General features: G+C 35.6%; 1 protein-coding gene across 1 annotated transcript in view; it reads left to right on the top strand.

Annotated features, from left to right (window-relative positions):
• The window catches only part of LOC122795737 (dedicator of cytokinesis protein 1-like), a 2411902-nt gene that overhangs the window by 1768524 nt on the left and 625854 nt on the right, over positions 1-17524 (top strand). The window contains exon 11 of the mRNA XM_044064047.1: positions 1644-1748. Within this exon, the coding sequence (XP_043919982.1) occupies positions 1644-1748 (105 nt within the window). The remainder of the gene's footprint in view (positions 1-1643; positions 1749-17524) is intronic.

Here is a 17524-nt window from a genome sequence, read left to right as displayed (position 1 = left end):
CACACACACACACACACACACACACACACACACACACACACACATTCATATGTTGATAACTTACTTGTGTTGCAGGAGATGTGAGCAGTTTGGATATTTTATGGGTCTGAGTTATCTGAAACATTTGCAGGCTTTCTTGTGCTTTGACAGAAATCTGGAATTTCTTCAATTTTAGAGTTGTTTTACTTAAAAGAGTGTTTTGTATGGCTGTACTTCATAAATGGACCTTCAATAAAGATGATGGCAGACCCCTTATAAAACTTATTCTTGTGCATGCCTCCAGACAAATGATTGTGTGTTTCTAAAATCAAAAAGAAACATATAGTGCGGCAGTGTATTAAAGTACGTATGAGGAAGATATTAAAGAAATCAGTGTGCATGATTATTTTAGATGGATTCTTATATTTGTATTGGAGGCTTGAAAGGTTGTGGAGCTAAGGTGTGCAGTACACAAAAATAACTGTTGCAAAGGCAGGAAATTAGCAAATGGAAAATAACCCCATAATGAATTAATGGAGGAGTAATAGGTACCTGTCTTCAATATATAGCTGTAAAAATGTTTTAAGCTGACATTGTGTGTGAGGCAGCATATGGATATTGGGGTAGCTGTGAAATATAGCATATTGGTATCAATAGCATATCTACATGCGAGTATAAAAAAAAACGTACGAACAGAGAGGACATTTACATGAAAAAAGAGAAGATGCTTTTTTATGTCGTTTTGGTAAAAATTCATACAGAAGAAGGAATTAAAGTAAAAGAACTCTGAGACATTAAAACATAGAATTATTAAGTGATAATGTGCAAGAGACAAATGGTAGCTCATACCTCCTTGGGCCTTATACTGACTGCAGTCAAAAAATGAAAGTGGACATGGGAATATTGGAGGTTCTTTGTTAGTTAAGGAATGCATTTATCTTCATGGATTATGGTCATTCCCTGTTTTATACTGTTGCACATCCATTTTCTCCTAACTTTTCCAACAATTTTACTTGTTATACTCACACTGTAACAGGATTCTGCATATTGTCTGGCATAGCATTTGTCCATGGAGAAGTTTGTTTGCTTTCCCATTACTTGAGTGACCATAAGGGAATTGCATTTATTCATGGAAACCTTAATTATTACATGAGAAGCAACTTCAACTAATTCTAGTACTGGCTGACAGTGGATTGTTTTACCCAAGTATAACTAAACCTAACATATTGGTTTTCATCTTTTAAAACTTAACTGACGTGCAGCTTGTTTGCATTGCTTCAGATATACGTGTATGTCTGGGTGTGTGTGTGTGTGTGTGTGTGTGTGTGTGTGTGTGTGTGTGTGTGTGTGTGTGTGTGTGTGTGTGTGTGTCATGCAGAAAAAAAGCTCATATTTCAATGGAAAATTACAATTTTTAAAACAGTCACTTTTCAAGATTAGAATTTATATATGAGCACATATTCAAATAATTTTATAATGGACTTGAACTTTACATGATAGATTTAAATGAAAAATGATTTAATGATGCTTCAGTTGTTATATAGGGAATATTATCACTGGTTTGGATGGGAGGCATATATTACTACTTCCAATAATGCAGCTCCTTTATATAATTTTTGAAATGCAGTCTGATAGAAATTAAATTGATATTTTTATTTCTTTAGCAACAGCAAGCTCAATTTTATGAAAACATCATGAAAGTCCTGCGGCCAAAATCTGACTACTTTGCTGTGGGTTACTATGGACAGGGATTCCCAACCTTCCTTCGGGTAAGAAAACTGATGATGCCGTTCATTTTGTTTTTAATACTGATAGATTGCTCAAAGCGCTGATGACATTTACGTCTCCTGTAAAATTGGGTTATATCACTGATATCATTGAAATACTGGATTGTAAATAATATAAGCAAGTAACTTTGGGTAACAACTCTGCACTTATTTACTGATATGTTTTTAAGTAAGCAGAAAGGCATGAAGAGACATGCTGGGGACATATATTACTATGTGCCTAAATTAACATTGTAAAGGACACACCTGTGCATGTCCATATTGCTATAGTAATATCTGTGCTTACATTCTTCTAAGTATCACATTACACTAAGAAAATGGGAATCTGCACTTTTTTGTGTGAATTGAACTGTAAATTATTACATTAGATATCTGCATAGTGTATACCATACTGATACATGAAATAGCTCCTTCATCAGATGATAATTTGGTTTTGAACATTTAAAATCAAATTTCTGTTTCACTTATTGAGGTGAATGTTGATACAGGTATAATATGGTCTAATGGCATTTGTGTTTTGTACCTTTTAAGTCAAACTGTTGCAAACTGTAAAAGTTATAACTATGCATTTGCAAACCTGAACATACTTTTGTAACTCTGGCAGTAGTAAATGGTTGAAGAAGTAGATAATTTAGGAATAAGACAGTAAATTGTTCTGAGCTTTATGTTGACGCAACATCTTTTTGAGCATGAATTTATAGCTGACATAGTTGAATTGGTATATTAGAGTTTGTTAGGACCACTTGAACATGCAGATTTAAACTAAAAAATAATGTTTTATAATTACATCCAGGGAGTCCTGGATTTCTGTAAGGGTGCACCAACTTTCCGGCTGTTGATGTGTGTAACAAACTCCTGTGTCGCCATACCCACAATGTATCACTTTGTGCAATACCTATGTTAAATACAAGTTTATTTGAAATCTGGCACTATGATGGCTCAATTGTAAGCTCTTTGCTTCCATGCTCCACAGCCTAGGTTTTCAAATTTTCCACTGATCATTGCCTCTGTGAAGTTTGCATGTTCTCCCTGTATCCCAGTGTTTGAACTAAAATTTCTTCTAAAAACATGTTAGATAATTAGAAACTGAAAAATAAAAACACCCCTGTTGAAAGCCATAGTGCTAAAAAAGAAAAAACAGGAATCAGTTTAGGGCTTTTGTTCCTTTACTTCCAGAACTTCATCAGAAATAAAATTTATATATATATATATATATATATATATATATATATATATATATATATATATATATACTTTGTGAACTTCTAAATTTAAAAAAAAAATAAAATGAAAAGCGGCTGCAACAACAGATAAACTTTTAAATATTTAAATAAATAAAAATACACAGACTAAGAACAGATAATTAAGCTTTCATTCTTTATAGGTGGTAGAACTTCTTCAGAATGCTATACATTTGAATGACAAAATGATAAAAACTAAGATACATACCATGAGGAGACCTGAGATGACATCGCCGACAACATGCATCCCCGACAACGGTAAGTCAAAGTATTACGGAACAGAATACATTCCCGTTCCCGTAATACATTCCAAAAACACATCAAAACATGTATAGCAGGAGGGCAAGCCCCTGCACCCCCCACACCTCCCCTACTTAAATATACCAACTTCGAGATCATACTACAGTGAGGGAATGGGAATAAATCCCATTCTGCACTACTCACCATTGTCGGGGATGCATTCTGTTGGCGATGTCGTCTCAGTGATGTGGTCGTCGATATACTGGGTTTTCGCCCATCTGACATGAATTTCAGTATTTAGAAATAATAAAGTCGAACGTCCATAATCCCAATAGCACACAATCGTGAAACACACACTTACGAACACATACACACCATACATCACACAACACATACATCGTCCAAACAGTACAACAAACAAAACACACACAAACAAAAAAACACAAACAAACCTACACTACCCACACCCCCCTACTTCTATATACTAACTCTGAGATTGCACAATTAGACACAAAAAGGAAACACACCCACACATTTCACAGTCTCTCGCACACACACAAACATCACACTTATACAGACATCAACTCATCCAACACTTATACACATTCAGACACACTCAAACTCCCACACAATACCCTTACAAAACACTCACTTACCTTCAATTGCACCTACATCCATACACGATACACTCCCAACACCGCACGCCATGTACCGTAAGCCATAACCACAAATTTGAGATATTTGAATTTGCGATTATGCACTTTCACGATTTGCGGTTTTTGACTTTATGATTTCGAAATACTGAAATTCGGTATTTCAGTATTTCTAAAGTATAAAGTGAACCCATATTTATATATATGGGGTCTACTTCAGAAGACTGACAAACCAAAAGACTGACTCACAAAAGACTAGAAATTCAAAATACTGAACACATTTTTAATGTAAGGGGCAAGTCCCCTTGCACCCCTCATTTGGCGGGCTGCATCCCCCACACCCCCTGCTAACTATATATGCCAACTCCAAGATCGCACAGCAGTGGAAAAGGGGCAACATTCCATCATTCATTATTTTGAATTTTCAGTCTTTTGGGATTCAATCTTTTGTTTTTTCAGTCTTCTGAATTAGACCCACTACAGTATATCACTACAGTACTCAATATTTCCAGCTATGACATAACCTTCCATGAGAAACACTCCCTTGTTAAATCATTCTAGACCTGCCCCCTTCCTGTAGTTATCCAAGACCCTTTCCCTCTATTCAACCTCTTTTATTTAGCTCCTAATAAGACAGTGTGCTCAAAACATATCCACCAATTCTTTCTTATCCAGTGCATACTTGACTGTTAAATTTTATAATGGCAGAAGTGACCAGACTGACAACATACTATTGTATCCGTTATCATTTATTGCATCAGTACAAAATCTTGCCAAGCAGTTAAGACTGTCAGAGTTATTTCAATTCTCTTATAACATAGCTAGAATAAAAATATTTCCTTCTAAACAAACAGGATTGATGCACACTCGATCAATACATCTCTGAAAAAGAGAAAACAATGTCCAGTTTATATACCCATTCCAAGACAGCAGATGTTTTTCAATGTCCTTGCGGTTTGCATGACTGGTTTCTGTTTCTGTTATTTGTCCTTCTTTGCTTATTTTTCATTTTTGTATCTGAAGACTTTACAGAAAGTCCCTGTTGAACAACTTCCTTATTATCGTAACAGGATGCCATTTAGAGTAATGTTTAACCCACAATAAGTATTTGCAGTAAAAGCTAACTATGCATGTTGCATTCTTGCAGGTGTCTGACATTTAATTGTTTACTTCAATTTTGCATTTCATCCTTGCTTAAGCATGTGTCTATTTTTAACTTCTGCTATTTAGCCTTGCAGTTTCTGCATTTTTAGAAAGACACATTTATTTCAAAACCTTGTATTTATAAGAACATTCTTTCAGAATGGCTTTGGGGAAAAATATTTAATGTTATATAATATCTATCAATCCCCCTTTTTATTTTAATTAAGCCAAGAAAAAGAAATGCAGTTCGCAGAAAAATATGATCCTCTGTACTTTGAACCCTTTAGTCCAGTGCACTTAATACCATTTCTTCATTGCCAGTTACTTGATTAATAGTTCTATTAAGACAAATTTTAACACACATACAAATTGTCATAGATAAAAAGATAATAACAATGCGGGGAATCAATGCTATGATTTTAGTACCCCACCAACCTGAAAACAGTCCACTTAACCAATCGGACCACTCTGTATTCCATGTTTTCCTGGATTTTAAGGAAACCTCAGCAATTCAATCCAAATGTTGATGTATGGATTCAGCATTCCATTTTGATTAACGCACATACCCCCTTGGCTAGCAAGCAAGTAATCCAAGGCCATTCTGTTTTGGAGGACCACTGTCCTCGTTGCTACCATCTCTTCTGTTATATCTGAGATAGCTCCATAAGTTGCATTTGCTAAAACTTCCATCAGCTTTGCAACTTTCTGTAATTCCCATATTGCCTTAGCAGCACCAAACCAGGAAAAATTCCCACTCCTGATATAACACCCTCTCCTATGTCCAGCTGTTTTAAATCATCCCCTATTTTGGAAAAGCTGTCAGGAACCTCCCTTTTTTCCGGTGATTTCTAACCATGTCTTCTGGTAATGTGTGAGTAATTCTTATCATCGAGACTGCATACCCTATGTAACAGGATCCTTGCCATCCTATTGTTTGACATTTGTAAGCATTCTTCCCACATATGAAAACAACCCTTCTGCCAGAATTCTAACATTCTCTTGGTCCATTAAATTAGTTGTGGCCTCACTCTTAAAGTAGTCTTTCATCCCTTCCTTAAAAGAAATGTTATGTGATAACTCCCATACTGTTTTTATTTTATCAATTCTTCCATGATACTCAAGCTTGTCATGTGTCCAGAGTTGGTGTCCCTTTCATTTGAAAACAGAGTATCCCTTTTTCTGCTTCCATCAACTGTAAATATTCTTTTATGGCCGTTTGTTTTGCAATTCTATTTTTATAAAATCCTTTAAACATAAAAGCTGTATCCATAACTTTTACAGGGATTGCATGTAATGGTATTTTCACTCTGTAAGGAATGTGGCTACAAACCCAACAATTTGATTTATGTACCTTTGCAAACAAAATTTGCATGGCCAGAAATGTATTGAAATCAGGTACCCAGTCATAATGTCCCTGTTCTCGTGAGCTGTTATACTGGAGTATCTCTCCCCATTGTTTCCTAACCTTTTATTTACATTTTACTTTGTATGTACATTTCTTTTTTTTTATATTACCTTCATCTGGTCCGCAAGTTTTTTATTTTTATTTACTATTTCACTTGGCCTCAGCCATAGAATTTTACTTGGCCTCAGTCATGAACCACGTGCATATAAATATAAATTTTTATGATTTTTTTTGTTCAAAATTTTTTCTTAACCTTTTTATTTACATACTTCTCTGTATGTACACTTCTTTTTTTGAATTACCTTTACCTGTTTTGCAACTTTTTCATTTTTATTTACTATTTTACTTGGCCTCAGCCATGAACTATCTGTATATACATTTTTAGGATCTTTTGTTTGAATTGCCTTGAACTCTTTGTATATATGTATAACATACCAAATATAGACTATTAATGCCATGAGTATTATTATAATGCACACCCAGAGCTTACATTTTTGTATGTAAGGTCTAGTTTCCTCCATCTCCTCTGGCTGTCTTTCAACTGGATTTGTCGGCATCTAGAGAAACAAATTTAAATAGACTGTTATTTTTCTAACAATGTTAACAGAGTATTACTTTTTTTACTCTGTTTTTTCTTTTATTAGCTTACACTGATCTCTATAAACCAACATGGTGTGCTTCTTTTGTTTGAATATCCCTTTTTTCCTAGGGTTAATCTTTTCCTTGTTTTTTTCTTTGTACCCTGTATACCAACGGCCCTATTTGTTTGTCACCTAATAGGGACCCTGCCAATTACTGTCGCACGGTCCTTCTTTCAGGAAATTCTTTACTCGCTAACCCTCACTAATCTCAAGAAAACTGAATTACAACAACTTGAATCCATTCTGAATGTCCAGTGACCTTCTTACTTATTGTTTTAGTTTGTTGTTTGGGATATTTTTGCAGTGACCCTAATGATAATGGGCATCAGCTGGGTATAACAGACCTGTGTTTCTAATGCTTAGTCAAACACTTTGCTTGTGCTGTTTTGATGAGGTCATAACAAGGCTGAAATATGCATATCCACAGCTAGTGGGGTTTGGCTTTATTGGCCTGAAATTGTCCAGTAAAACAACATCAGGTGTTTCAGCTAATTGGCAATTCTGAATGTCCATGACTTGTTTTGTCATTTGGGATATTTTTGCAGTGACCCTAATGATAATGGACATCAGCTGGGTATAACAGCCCTGTGTTTCTAATGCTTAGTCAAACACTCTGCTTGTGCTGTGCTGACAAGATCATAACAAGGCCGAAATATGCATATCCACAGCTAGTAGGGTTTGGCTTTATTGGCCTGAAATTGTCCAGTAAAGTGACAAAACAAATCATGGACATTCAGAATTTCCAATTAGCTGAAACACCTGATGTTCATAAGGATTATTTGCATATATCCCATGTGCCTCTGATACAAGATGTTTGGGAGGTCACTCAGTGGAAGTTCTAGCTTTGCTGGAGTTTTCATTTTGTTTTTACTGAGTGGTTTTTCAGTGACCTTCTTACTTATTGTTTTAGTTGGTTGTTTGGGATATTTTTGCAGTGACCCTAATAATAATGGTCATCAGCTGGGTATAACAGCCCTGTGTTTCTAATGTTTAGTGAAACACTCTGTTTGTGCTGTGCTGATGAGGTCATAACAAGGCTGAAATATGCTTATCCACAGCAACAACAAAACAAGTCATGGACATTCAGAATTGCTAATTAGCTGAAACACCTGATGTTCATAAGGTTTATTTGCATATATCACATTTGCCTCTGATACAAGAGGTTTGGGAGGTCACTCAGTGGAAGCTCTAGCTTTGCTGGAGTTTTCATTTTGTTTTTACTGATTTTTTTCAGTGACCTTCTTACTTATTGTTTTAGTTTGTTGTTTAGGATATTTTTGCAGTGACCCTAATGATAATAGACATCAGCTGAGTATAACAGCCCTGTGTTTCTAATCCTTAGTCAAACACGTTGCTTGTGCTGTGGAGGTCATAACAAGGCACAGCTAATTGGGTTTGGCTTTATTGGTCTGAAATTGTCTAGTAAAATGACAAAACAAGTCACGGACATTCAGAATTGCCAATTAGCTGAAACACCTGATGTTCATAAGGATTATTTGCATATATCCCATGTGCCTCTGATACAAGAGGTCTGGGAGGTCACTCAGTGGAAGTTTTAGCTTTGCTGGAGTTTTCATTTTGTTTTTACTGATTGTTTTTTCAGTGACCTTCTTACTTATTGTTTTAATATGTTAACGGATAGGAGTGACTTTTTGATACAGATATCCATTGCCGAATGCATTCTGTTTAAACACAGTTGTATAAAGGTCACTATGAAAACTATTGCTCTGTTTTGGGACAATTAAGAATGTGCAGGTGTATACAGAAGCAGCATAAGGAAGATTACCTCTAAGAAACGTTGGTAATTAGAGCATTACTCAACTTAACAGCTGCTATTCACTAGTCTCTATTCTCTATCTTAGCAGTGAAGGGTTTGGTGGTGGGTATTTATTTATTATTTATCATTGGATAATGGGTATTGAGTGTGTTAATGTTATATGAGCTACCTCTTGCATGTCATACATGTTTTTTTTTCTTTCTCATGTTTTCTCTGATAACGCTGTATCTATATTATTTGCATTGCATTTCTGTCATGAGCTGACTTTTCTATTTTCGTTTAGGCTGCACTTGTGTGGCCCTAAATGACAATAAATTTTCTTTGAATAAAGTTTCTTTGAATTGAATTAAAAAAAAGCTTATAAAAACTGGAGACTTCAAACGAACAATGGGAAAGAGGCAAACACAAGTTTAATCAGGTATATTATACAAAATTACACAAAAAACATACCTGATTATCTTTGTATTTGTCTCTCTCAGCCTCTCCCATTTTTGAAACTAACAGCTTAAAGTACTGTCCTGACATTAGCAAAGCATATAGGATCAATACATGATGAAAAACATTATTTCCTAATCTCTGCCTATAGCTGCCATTTAACAACATAGTACAGTTTGAATGCGAGGCTTATAAGCATGCTCAAAACCAGCAGCGCCTACTGATTGGTCCCCTTTAAACTAGGAGACTCCTCTTATGCTGACTAGTTAGGAGAAATTAAAGTGGTAAGAAATCCATTGCAGCTCAACACCACCTCCTTAGAGTCTCCTTCCCAGCTAAGCACTTGCATACCAAGTAAATGACTGTCTGCTAAAGCATCTTCTGATTAACATCTACAGTAAGATGCACTTTATATCTGTATAATGCTACATTAACCAGTGACTGAAGTTATGCCATTTGCAAATGGTAGCTGCCTCTATAGTGGCTTAAAAAGGGACATTAGTAGACTTCACTGGTGGCAACGTTTCTTCTAAAATCAAGTTAGTCTGTTTTATCAGGCTAGTAAAATAATTCAATTGGACCCCCCCTTCCCCTCCATTGATACCATAAAGCTGTTTATCTGTTCCAAGAAAAGCAATGCAAATCTTCCTTTCTCCATTGCTTCCTTTACACACCACTGATGTACTGCGTAAGGGTAGAAATGAAAGTCCTATACACATATGCAGTACATCAGGAAATTCCCAGGATACCAGGAGAAAAACACGGAAAAGCAGAACAATGCCCTTATACAAGAACATTATTTAAGAAAAGTAACTAACTTTTTCTTAGATAATGTCATTGTATAATAGCAATAACCCAGCCAAGGGTTATTGCTATATTATTATATTGGGAGCTTCAAAAGTCTGATATACTTGCTATAAAGGAGGCAACCAGTTTCATGACAACGCAACAATTATCTGATAGAGAAGGTGGTCTGAATTTGTGACGTATTCAAACACTCCTTATTATGTTGACTCGTTTTTATGGTATGACATTATTGATTTAGTTTGCAGTTTGCATATTTCCAAAATGAGAAACATTTAGTATAAGACACTGTGCTAACACTGGATATCATACACATAAAATATTTCACATGTTCACTCTATGTGATCTCTTCAGAATTAAATTTTAGAATTAATCTCAGAAATTGTGTCACATTATTGCTGAAATCAAAATGTAGAAGTCGTAAAAGGAACCGGTTATGTATTGTCAGACTTTAGGAGAAATAAAAGCACAGAAATCGTAAAGCTGTTTTGCAATATCTCTGTAACTTCCTTTGTTATCCTCAGACTAGCACTTAAATTAAAAAAAAAACACACAAGTCCCAAAGTCAGGAAGCAAGCTTTTCATGTTATCTCTTTCTCTGTGTTCCTCTATCTCTCTCTCTCTCTCTCTCATTACATTTTATAACTCAATGACTCAAATTATTAAACTAATATCACAATATGAACCATTGTAATTCATATTTTAGCAAAACTACCCCAACCATCTTTTGATCATGGAAGAGCCTGGCATTTGATAACCTAGGATAAGCCTAACTTCGTCTAACATCTTGCCTCTTAGAACTGCCTGCAGTTTCAGCACCAGTGTTTTAAGAAATGAATTTGCTTTATGTTACAAAAAATATGAGTGTGACTTAAAAGGCAACATACCATTCAAAACAAAAGTACTAAATTATCTGAGCACTCTATATCTCTCAACTCTGGCTGCATTATGCTTCTAAGCATTATGATAGTCAGCATTGTTTAGCTGCAGTTACACAGCAGTTGATGTACAATAACTTACATTATCACCCTTGGTTTATACACAATAATCTTAGCTCATCTAAATGAAGGCTTAAGGGCGTAAAAGCACTTTTTCTTCCAATGTGTTTTTAGTTGTAGTGCTTTTTAGTTTTGTGGAATAAATTTGGATGTTTTGTGTTTGACCCTGCAGTGGCTGACTGTCTGGTTCCTCTGCTAAGCAAAGCTTAACATTTCTTGAATAATGCAGTCAGAAATACTATCCTACATATTGCAGCTGCACATCGGGGGGGGGGGGGGCATTTATAACCAGTTATTTTATGCCATTCATGTTGCTATGAACCACAATTAGACTGAACCTTTTTTACACTCAGATCTTGCACTAACTGCAATGCATATTATTTTGGTTATTGCCCCTAAACCAGTGAATAACACAAACGCTACCTGTAAGATATCTCATCAGAGTCCTGATGAGGCCCTGATAGACGTCAGTGGTGACCCACTCAAAGAGTGAGATCAGATTTGATCAGATTTGTTCCTGCAAAACATCTGCAGCATGAAACTCTACATGCAGTAGTGCAGCAAATGGCATTGTCGCCTCACAGCAACCGGTTCCCTGGTTCACTTCTCAGCTGAGGTGCCTTCTAACACACTCTGCATGTCCTGCCTGTGTTCATGTGGGTTTCCTCTGAGAGCTCTGGTTGCTGCCCACATTCCAAAGACATGTGGATTGGGCACTCTAAATTGATCATAGGTGTGAGTGTGCGGTGTGGAAGAATTACCTTGCCAGGGATAGTCACCCGCCTTTGTAAACCTTGGTTCTAAATGATTATCACTGTTGAAGTGACACCCTGACCCCATGTGAAAAAACAGATGAGAAAAGGGGTGCTGGATAGAGCTATATATATACAGAGAGAGAGAGAGACAGATATATATATGTGTATAAATATGTATATATATATATATATATATATATATATATATATATATATATATATATATATATATATATATATATATATATATATATATATATATATATATATATATATATATATAGTCACACACAGAGGGAAAGAGAGATAATGTAGACATAGGCATTTGAATGTAATGGTTTTCCATTCACTTGTGTGTGTGTGTGTGTGTGTGTGTGTGTGTGTGTGTGTGTGTGTGTGTGTGTGTGTGTGTGTGTGTCTGTATATATATATATATATATATATATATATATATATGTGTGTGTGTGTGTGTGTGTGTATATTAATTCATTTTTTTAAAGTCGACAAAGTATGTATCACAATCATATTGTCTGTACTTATGAAATGAGAACCAAAGATGGTCTTTTCTGTGAAAACTTTGTCAATTCTATAATTTGTATGTGTTATTTTACATGTTCCGAGAGACATGTCCACTTCTGAGATTATTTTGTTTACTTTACTTAAAAGGTATTAAGGCACATGAAACAATATGAAAGTGAAATTATCAAAGGTTATTTTTCTTTTTGTAAAAATATCTGGAAAGAGTGCAAAGATGTTGTCATTTAAAGTTAGGATGGAATTCAAGTCAGAATGGCCTTTATAAATGGACTGAGTTTTATCAAAGTTTATAGTGCTGCAAGATAAAAACTTTATGTCGCTGACATCTGGTGTTTCAATATGTTTTTAAATTTATGTACTTACAATTCTCATTCATCACTGTCACTATATACCCCCACAGCGCCAACACTGTTCATTCTAAATCTCTCTTCAACTACCCTAACTTAAGCTTTTTATAGTGTAACCTCTTCATAATTTATCTACCGGCCTACCAACTGCTCTGTATCATAGCAATTCTCAACATATCCAAATCTCAGCATCCTCCCACTGTAACCATGCTAACAAGTGTAAATATTGTTATTCTACTGCATTTATTAAGCTTGTATTGTAAAATTTACTTTTTCTAAATCTCAGCATCCTCCCACTGTAACCATACTGAGAAGTGTAAATTGTTCTTTTTCTGCATTTAGTAAGCTTGTACTAGATAATTTACTCTACTGTACTCATCTTATGTACTCTTTAGATTGTTGTAATATTTCTTTATTATTCTCACGTTATGAACTCCTTAGATTGTTTGCCTGTTTGTAAGTATCTGTTTGTTCTCTAGTGGAGCTTTTCTCCCCGGGCCTCTGCTGAAAAAGGGCTTTTACTCAGTCGGACACTCCCAGTCAGCAAATGTCAAATAAATAAATAAAAAATGGATTCATTATTTTATGCTTCAGCCATATATGCTGCCAGGTTTTCAACATCTGGCCGTTAGACTGTGGTCTTTCTACAGATGGTCTTCAGGATTGAGCAGTACTCTCTTTGAACTTCACTGCATCGATTAAAAACATCTGTAGCTAATATCTCCCTTGTATGTTTTACGTTGCAAAAAAAGTGTTTTATGTGTACATTATATTGAGCAGAGCCCCGTGGAGAATGATATGCATATATTTCTTGCTGAAGGTATAAAGTTCAGCACACATCAATAAAATGGGAATCCTGCACCCTCTTAACCCAGTCCCTCTATGCATTGCATCTTTATATTGTGAAATTGTGGATGTGGTGTAGACATGACATCTGAGCCTGGATTAATAGCCACATTTCTGTCTTCTGCAAATGTTTTGGTTACCCTGGAACATATCTACTTTTACATCCATAAACTTCCTAGTATACTTTGCTGGAGTAGCTGGTGCAATATTGAAGGATATAAATATGTGAGTTTTCTCACTTTCTTCTCCAGGAAAAATATATTCTGGATATGCTGGAATGTGAAGGACCATTTCTAAAGACCAAATAAACCAAATGTAACATAATGTTTTACACAGATGCTAGGAAGTTAATTTATTGTGTGAAAGGGAGTTCATATATTGTGTGAGGGGCAAGAGTCCAAGACCCTAGCCTTCAGGAGATCATGCAGGCAGTATATTTCTGTAGATTACATTGTGAATTTTTAAATAATCAGTTGCCTTTTGACATCCTGCCATTAAGATGCCAAATAAGTGAAGATGCTTTATGAGAAAGTAATTGATTTAAGGTGTCAAAGACCCTTTTTACATAAACAAAAACTGTACCTGTTAACTTGTATTTGCCTGTTGGAAAGGGAAGGATTTATTACAAGTATCAGTGGTCTGACTGTAAAGGGGCAGTGAAGTTTTAGAAATTTGAAGCATGAATATTATTTGCATCCATAGATCTAGATCAGGAGAAGCCAAGAAGAAGGATTTATTATCAATATCAGTGACCAGATTGCAGAGAAAAGGAGATTTTTAGAAATTGTAAATATAACAATTATTTGCATGTATACATCTAAATTAAATCGACAAGACACATGTAGGGTTTTTGCAGACTTGGCGGATAGTTTAGTAAAACAAAATGTATGACGTATTATATCCAGAATAACCAGCTAAGTACATTCTGTAGTAACTGAGGGTTGATGTATTTTTCTGAGTAAGGTACTTCTAACATTCATTTGGATACAGAATTACGTTCTTGTAAAGAAAGTCATACTTAGCTAGTACAGAAGTGAATGGTAGGTATGCACCTTTTACACATATCAACACATTTTGTGTGGTTTGCTTGCTTGTTTGTTTGTTTTCATGTGTCCCTCCAGCTGGCTACTGTACCTATATTGTACTTCAACACTGCCAACTTTGTAAGCAATAAGTTTAAACTGTTCTCCCAAACTGGGAGGATTCTCCTTTACTGATCAACTCGAGTTTCTATCCCTCATTCTTCCTGCACCTCCCTCTTCAAAGCATGCACTTTACAATGTCCTGATATGATGTTTTTCTTTTTCTTTGCCTTTTTACTGATTTTAATTCTTAGCCTGTTATTCATTTACTTTAACACTGTTGTTCTGACACCAGAGGTGTATCACAATTTATTATGTATAACTTTCTGCTGTAATGCTCTGTTCTCACCCTAGAGCATATACAGTATTCACCACAAAACAGCACAAAAAATGTTAACAGCTTTAAATGCTGTTAAAAACTTCTCACTGCCACAAACACACAGCTTTTAAAGCTGTTCATCAATCAAAGCTACCTTAAGCTTTCCCCCTTCCCTGTTTCACAGCACTAAATGCTTCACAGATTTCACAGTACAGCATTAGAGCTGATGAAGTTTTGAGTACTACAAAAATTATGAACAGGTTTCTCTAGTCATGGTGAACTTTACAGATGTTTATTTATTTATTTATTTTACATTAAATGTCAAGATTCATCTCTTGAGCTTTGCTTCACCGCTCTCTCAAAGTAAATTTATTGGCATCCCTGTTTCAAACATACAGTAAGTTGGTTATGATCAGAAGCCTGATCATAATCCTCTACATTATACAAATGGTCTCATAGCAAACTTTTTGCTACATGACTCTTACACCCATCCAACCATGTTAATGGACTGCTTGTTGCAGTCAGCACTGTATTTCTTTCTCTTTCTCTCTCTCTGTCTCTCTCACGGACACAAGCACATATGCACGCACATGCATATACATGCTCGCATGCACACACACACACACACACACACACACACACACACACACACACACACACACACACACAGCCATTTTTTTTTATTTTAGTTACTTTAGCATTTCAGTGTTGCAATCACTAAACAGCAAAGCACTGTTTAGCAGTCATAAAATGATGGCTGTTTAGTTTTAACTTTGAGAGGTTCACAGCAGTTTGGTATGCTGTCATGAAGCATGGACTCATTTTTTTCAGTGGGCATTACCTGTGCATTAACCTCCTAATGGAGAATGTTCGTTCTCCAATCAGAATGGCAATGTACAGATCACCCATTCTCTAAGGGAGAATAATATTCTGGACCTGCTTATTATTAATATTCCATACAGAATATGTGATATCATTAGTTTGGACCCACTTGGTAATTCTGACAGCTGAGCTTTCAATTTAGAATCAGTTGCAATGCTGCTAGATCAAAAATGTCTTGCATTAAATATCAAGGGAAGAAGATGGCCAGACATAAGAGAATAATAACACATGATAAGGTGAAGCGAAATTCCTTTAGTGAAGACTGTTGTGTTGCTGCTTACAGTTTATAGGAAGAAAACTTGGCTAAGAGTATTAGGTGACTGTAATAGTGAATACTCTGCCATTAGAAACCTATCCTCCCCATGGTGCCATAAATCCCAGATAAGGATACTTAGTACTAAAAGGGACTCTTTTTACATATATAAGACTTTTAATGCACATACTGCAAAAAAGGCGTACAATAAGGTAGTAAACATATTAAGATAGCACTAAGCTCTACCAATGCTTAGTATGAAGTAAAACTGGCTAATGATAACAACTTAAAAAAGTTTTTCTCTAATGTAAACAGCAGCAAACAATCTGTGTCTTGGTCAGTTAGACTGGTTGCAAATAATGACAAGCTACGTTTTGCCGGAGTTGAACTTACAACCCTATTTAATTCTTATTTTGTCTGTTCTAAGTAAGCCACGCATTTTTGGCCTTGAGTCTAGTGGAACAATTGAAATTGTCTGTATCTTTGAACAAAATTAAGAGTGATTTTAATCCATGGTCTGATAGCATTCCAGGTTGCTTTATGAAAGAAACAATGGTATATATTATTACAGGTCTATATAACCAAAGACCCTATTTAGTGAATCACTATTTGTTGAACCCACTTAATCGAAAGCTAAATTTGCTGAAGCATCTCTTCGGTGAAATTTTCCCTGGTAAAGAAACTAGTCAACCACCTACTGACCATCACAAAAACTAGAAAATTTAAAATCAGCAAAGTGGGGGGCTTCACCCCCATACCTCCCTAACTAAATATACCTACTCTGAGATCATACTACAGTGGCAAAAAGGGCAAATTCTCCATGATGGTCAACTACTTATCTTTCTCAGGGAAAAACTTTACTGAAGAGATGCTTCAGCGAATTTAGCTTTCAATTAAGTGGGTTCAACAAATAGCGATTCACTAAATAGGGTTTTCGATAAAGTGATATACACCCTGACTATGCTGTGTTATCATTTCTTACTTACCAGCTTTGTTCCTCATAGTTGGAAGTGAGCAAAGGAGGAGCTTGTGGCCGGGATGTCAAATTACCATCCCATTATTTTGACACCTCCTATAGGAAATTGTTTTGAAAGATGCCTCCTCACTTTATCAGAAAATGATGGTAAAAGTGGTCCACTAGTTGATCAATGTCAGCATGGATTCTGTAAAGGAAGATCTAACTTAAAAAATGTTTATGAATCAACTAGTATCTCCTTGGACCATATTATTAGTGCAGGGGTGATGTTTCAGGATGTGTTTAAATCATTCAGTATTATTCTTCATCATTTGATATTTGGGATCCCTTAATCATTAAATAGGTTTCTGCTTGGCTTACAAGAAGACTTATTTCAGACTGGGCATCAGTCAAATCTGGAGGTCCATGGGGGTTGGTGTTAGGA

Source organism: Protopterus annectens, chromosome 2.part2, assembly GCF_019279795.1.
Source record: "Protopterus annectens isolate FY-2018-M chromosome 2.part2, PAN1.0, whole genome shotgun sequence".
In the NCBI taxonomy this organism is placed as follows: Eukaryota; Metazoa; Chordata; order Ceratodontiformes; family Protopteridae; genus Protopterus; species Protopterus annectens.
This window is presented reverse-complemented; position numbering and strand designations above follow the sequence as displayed.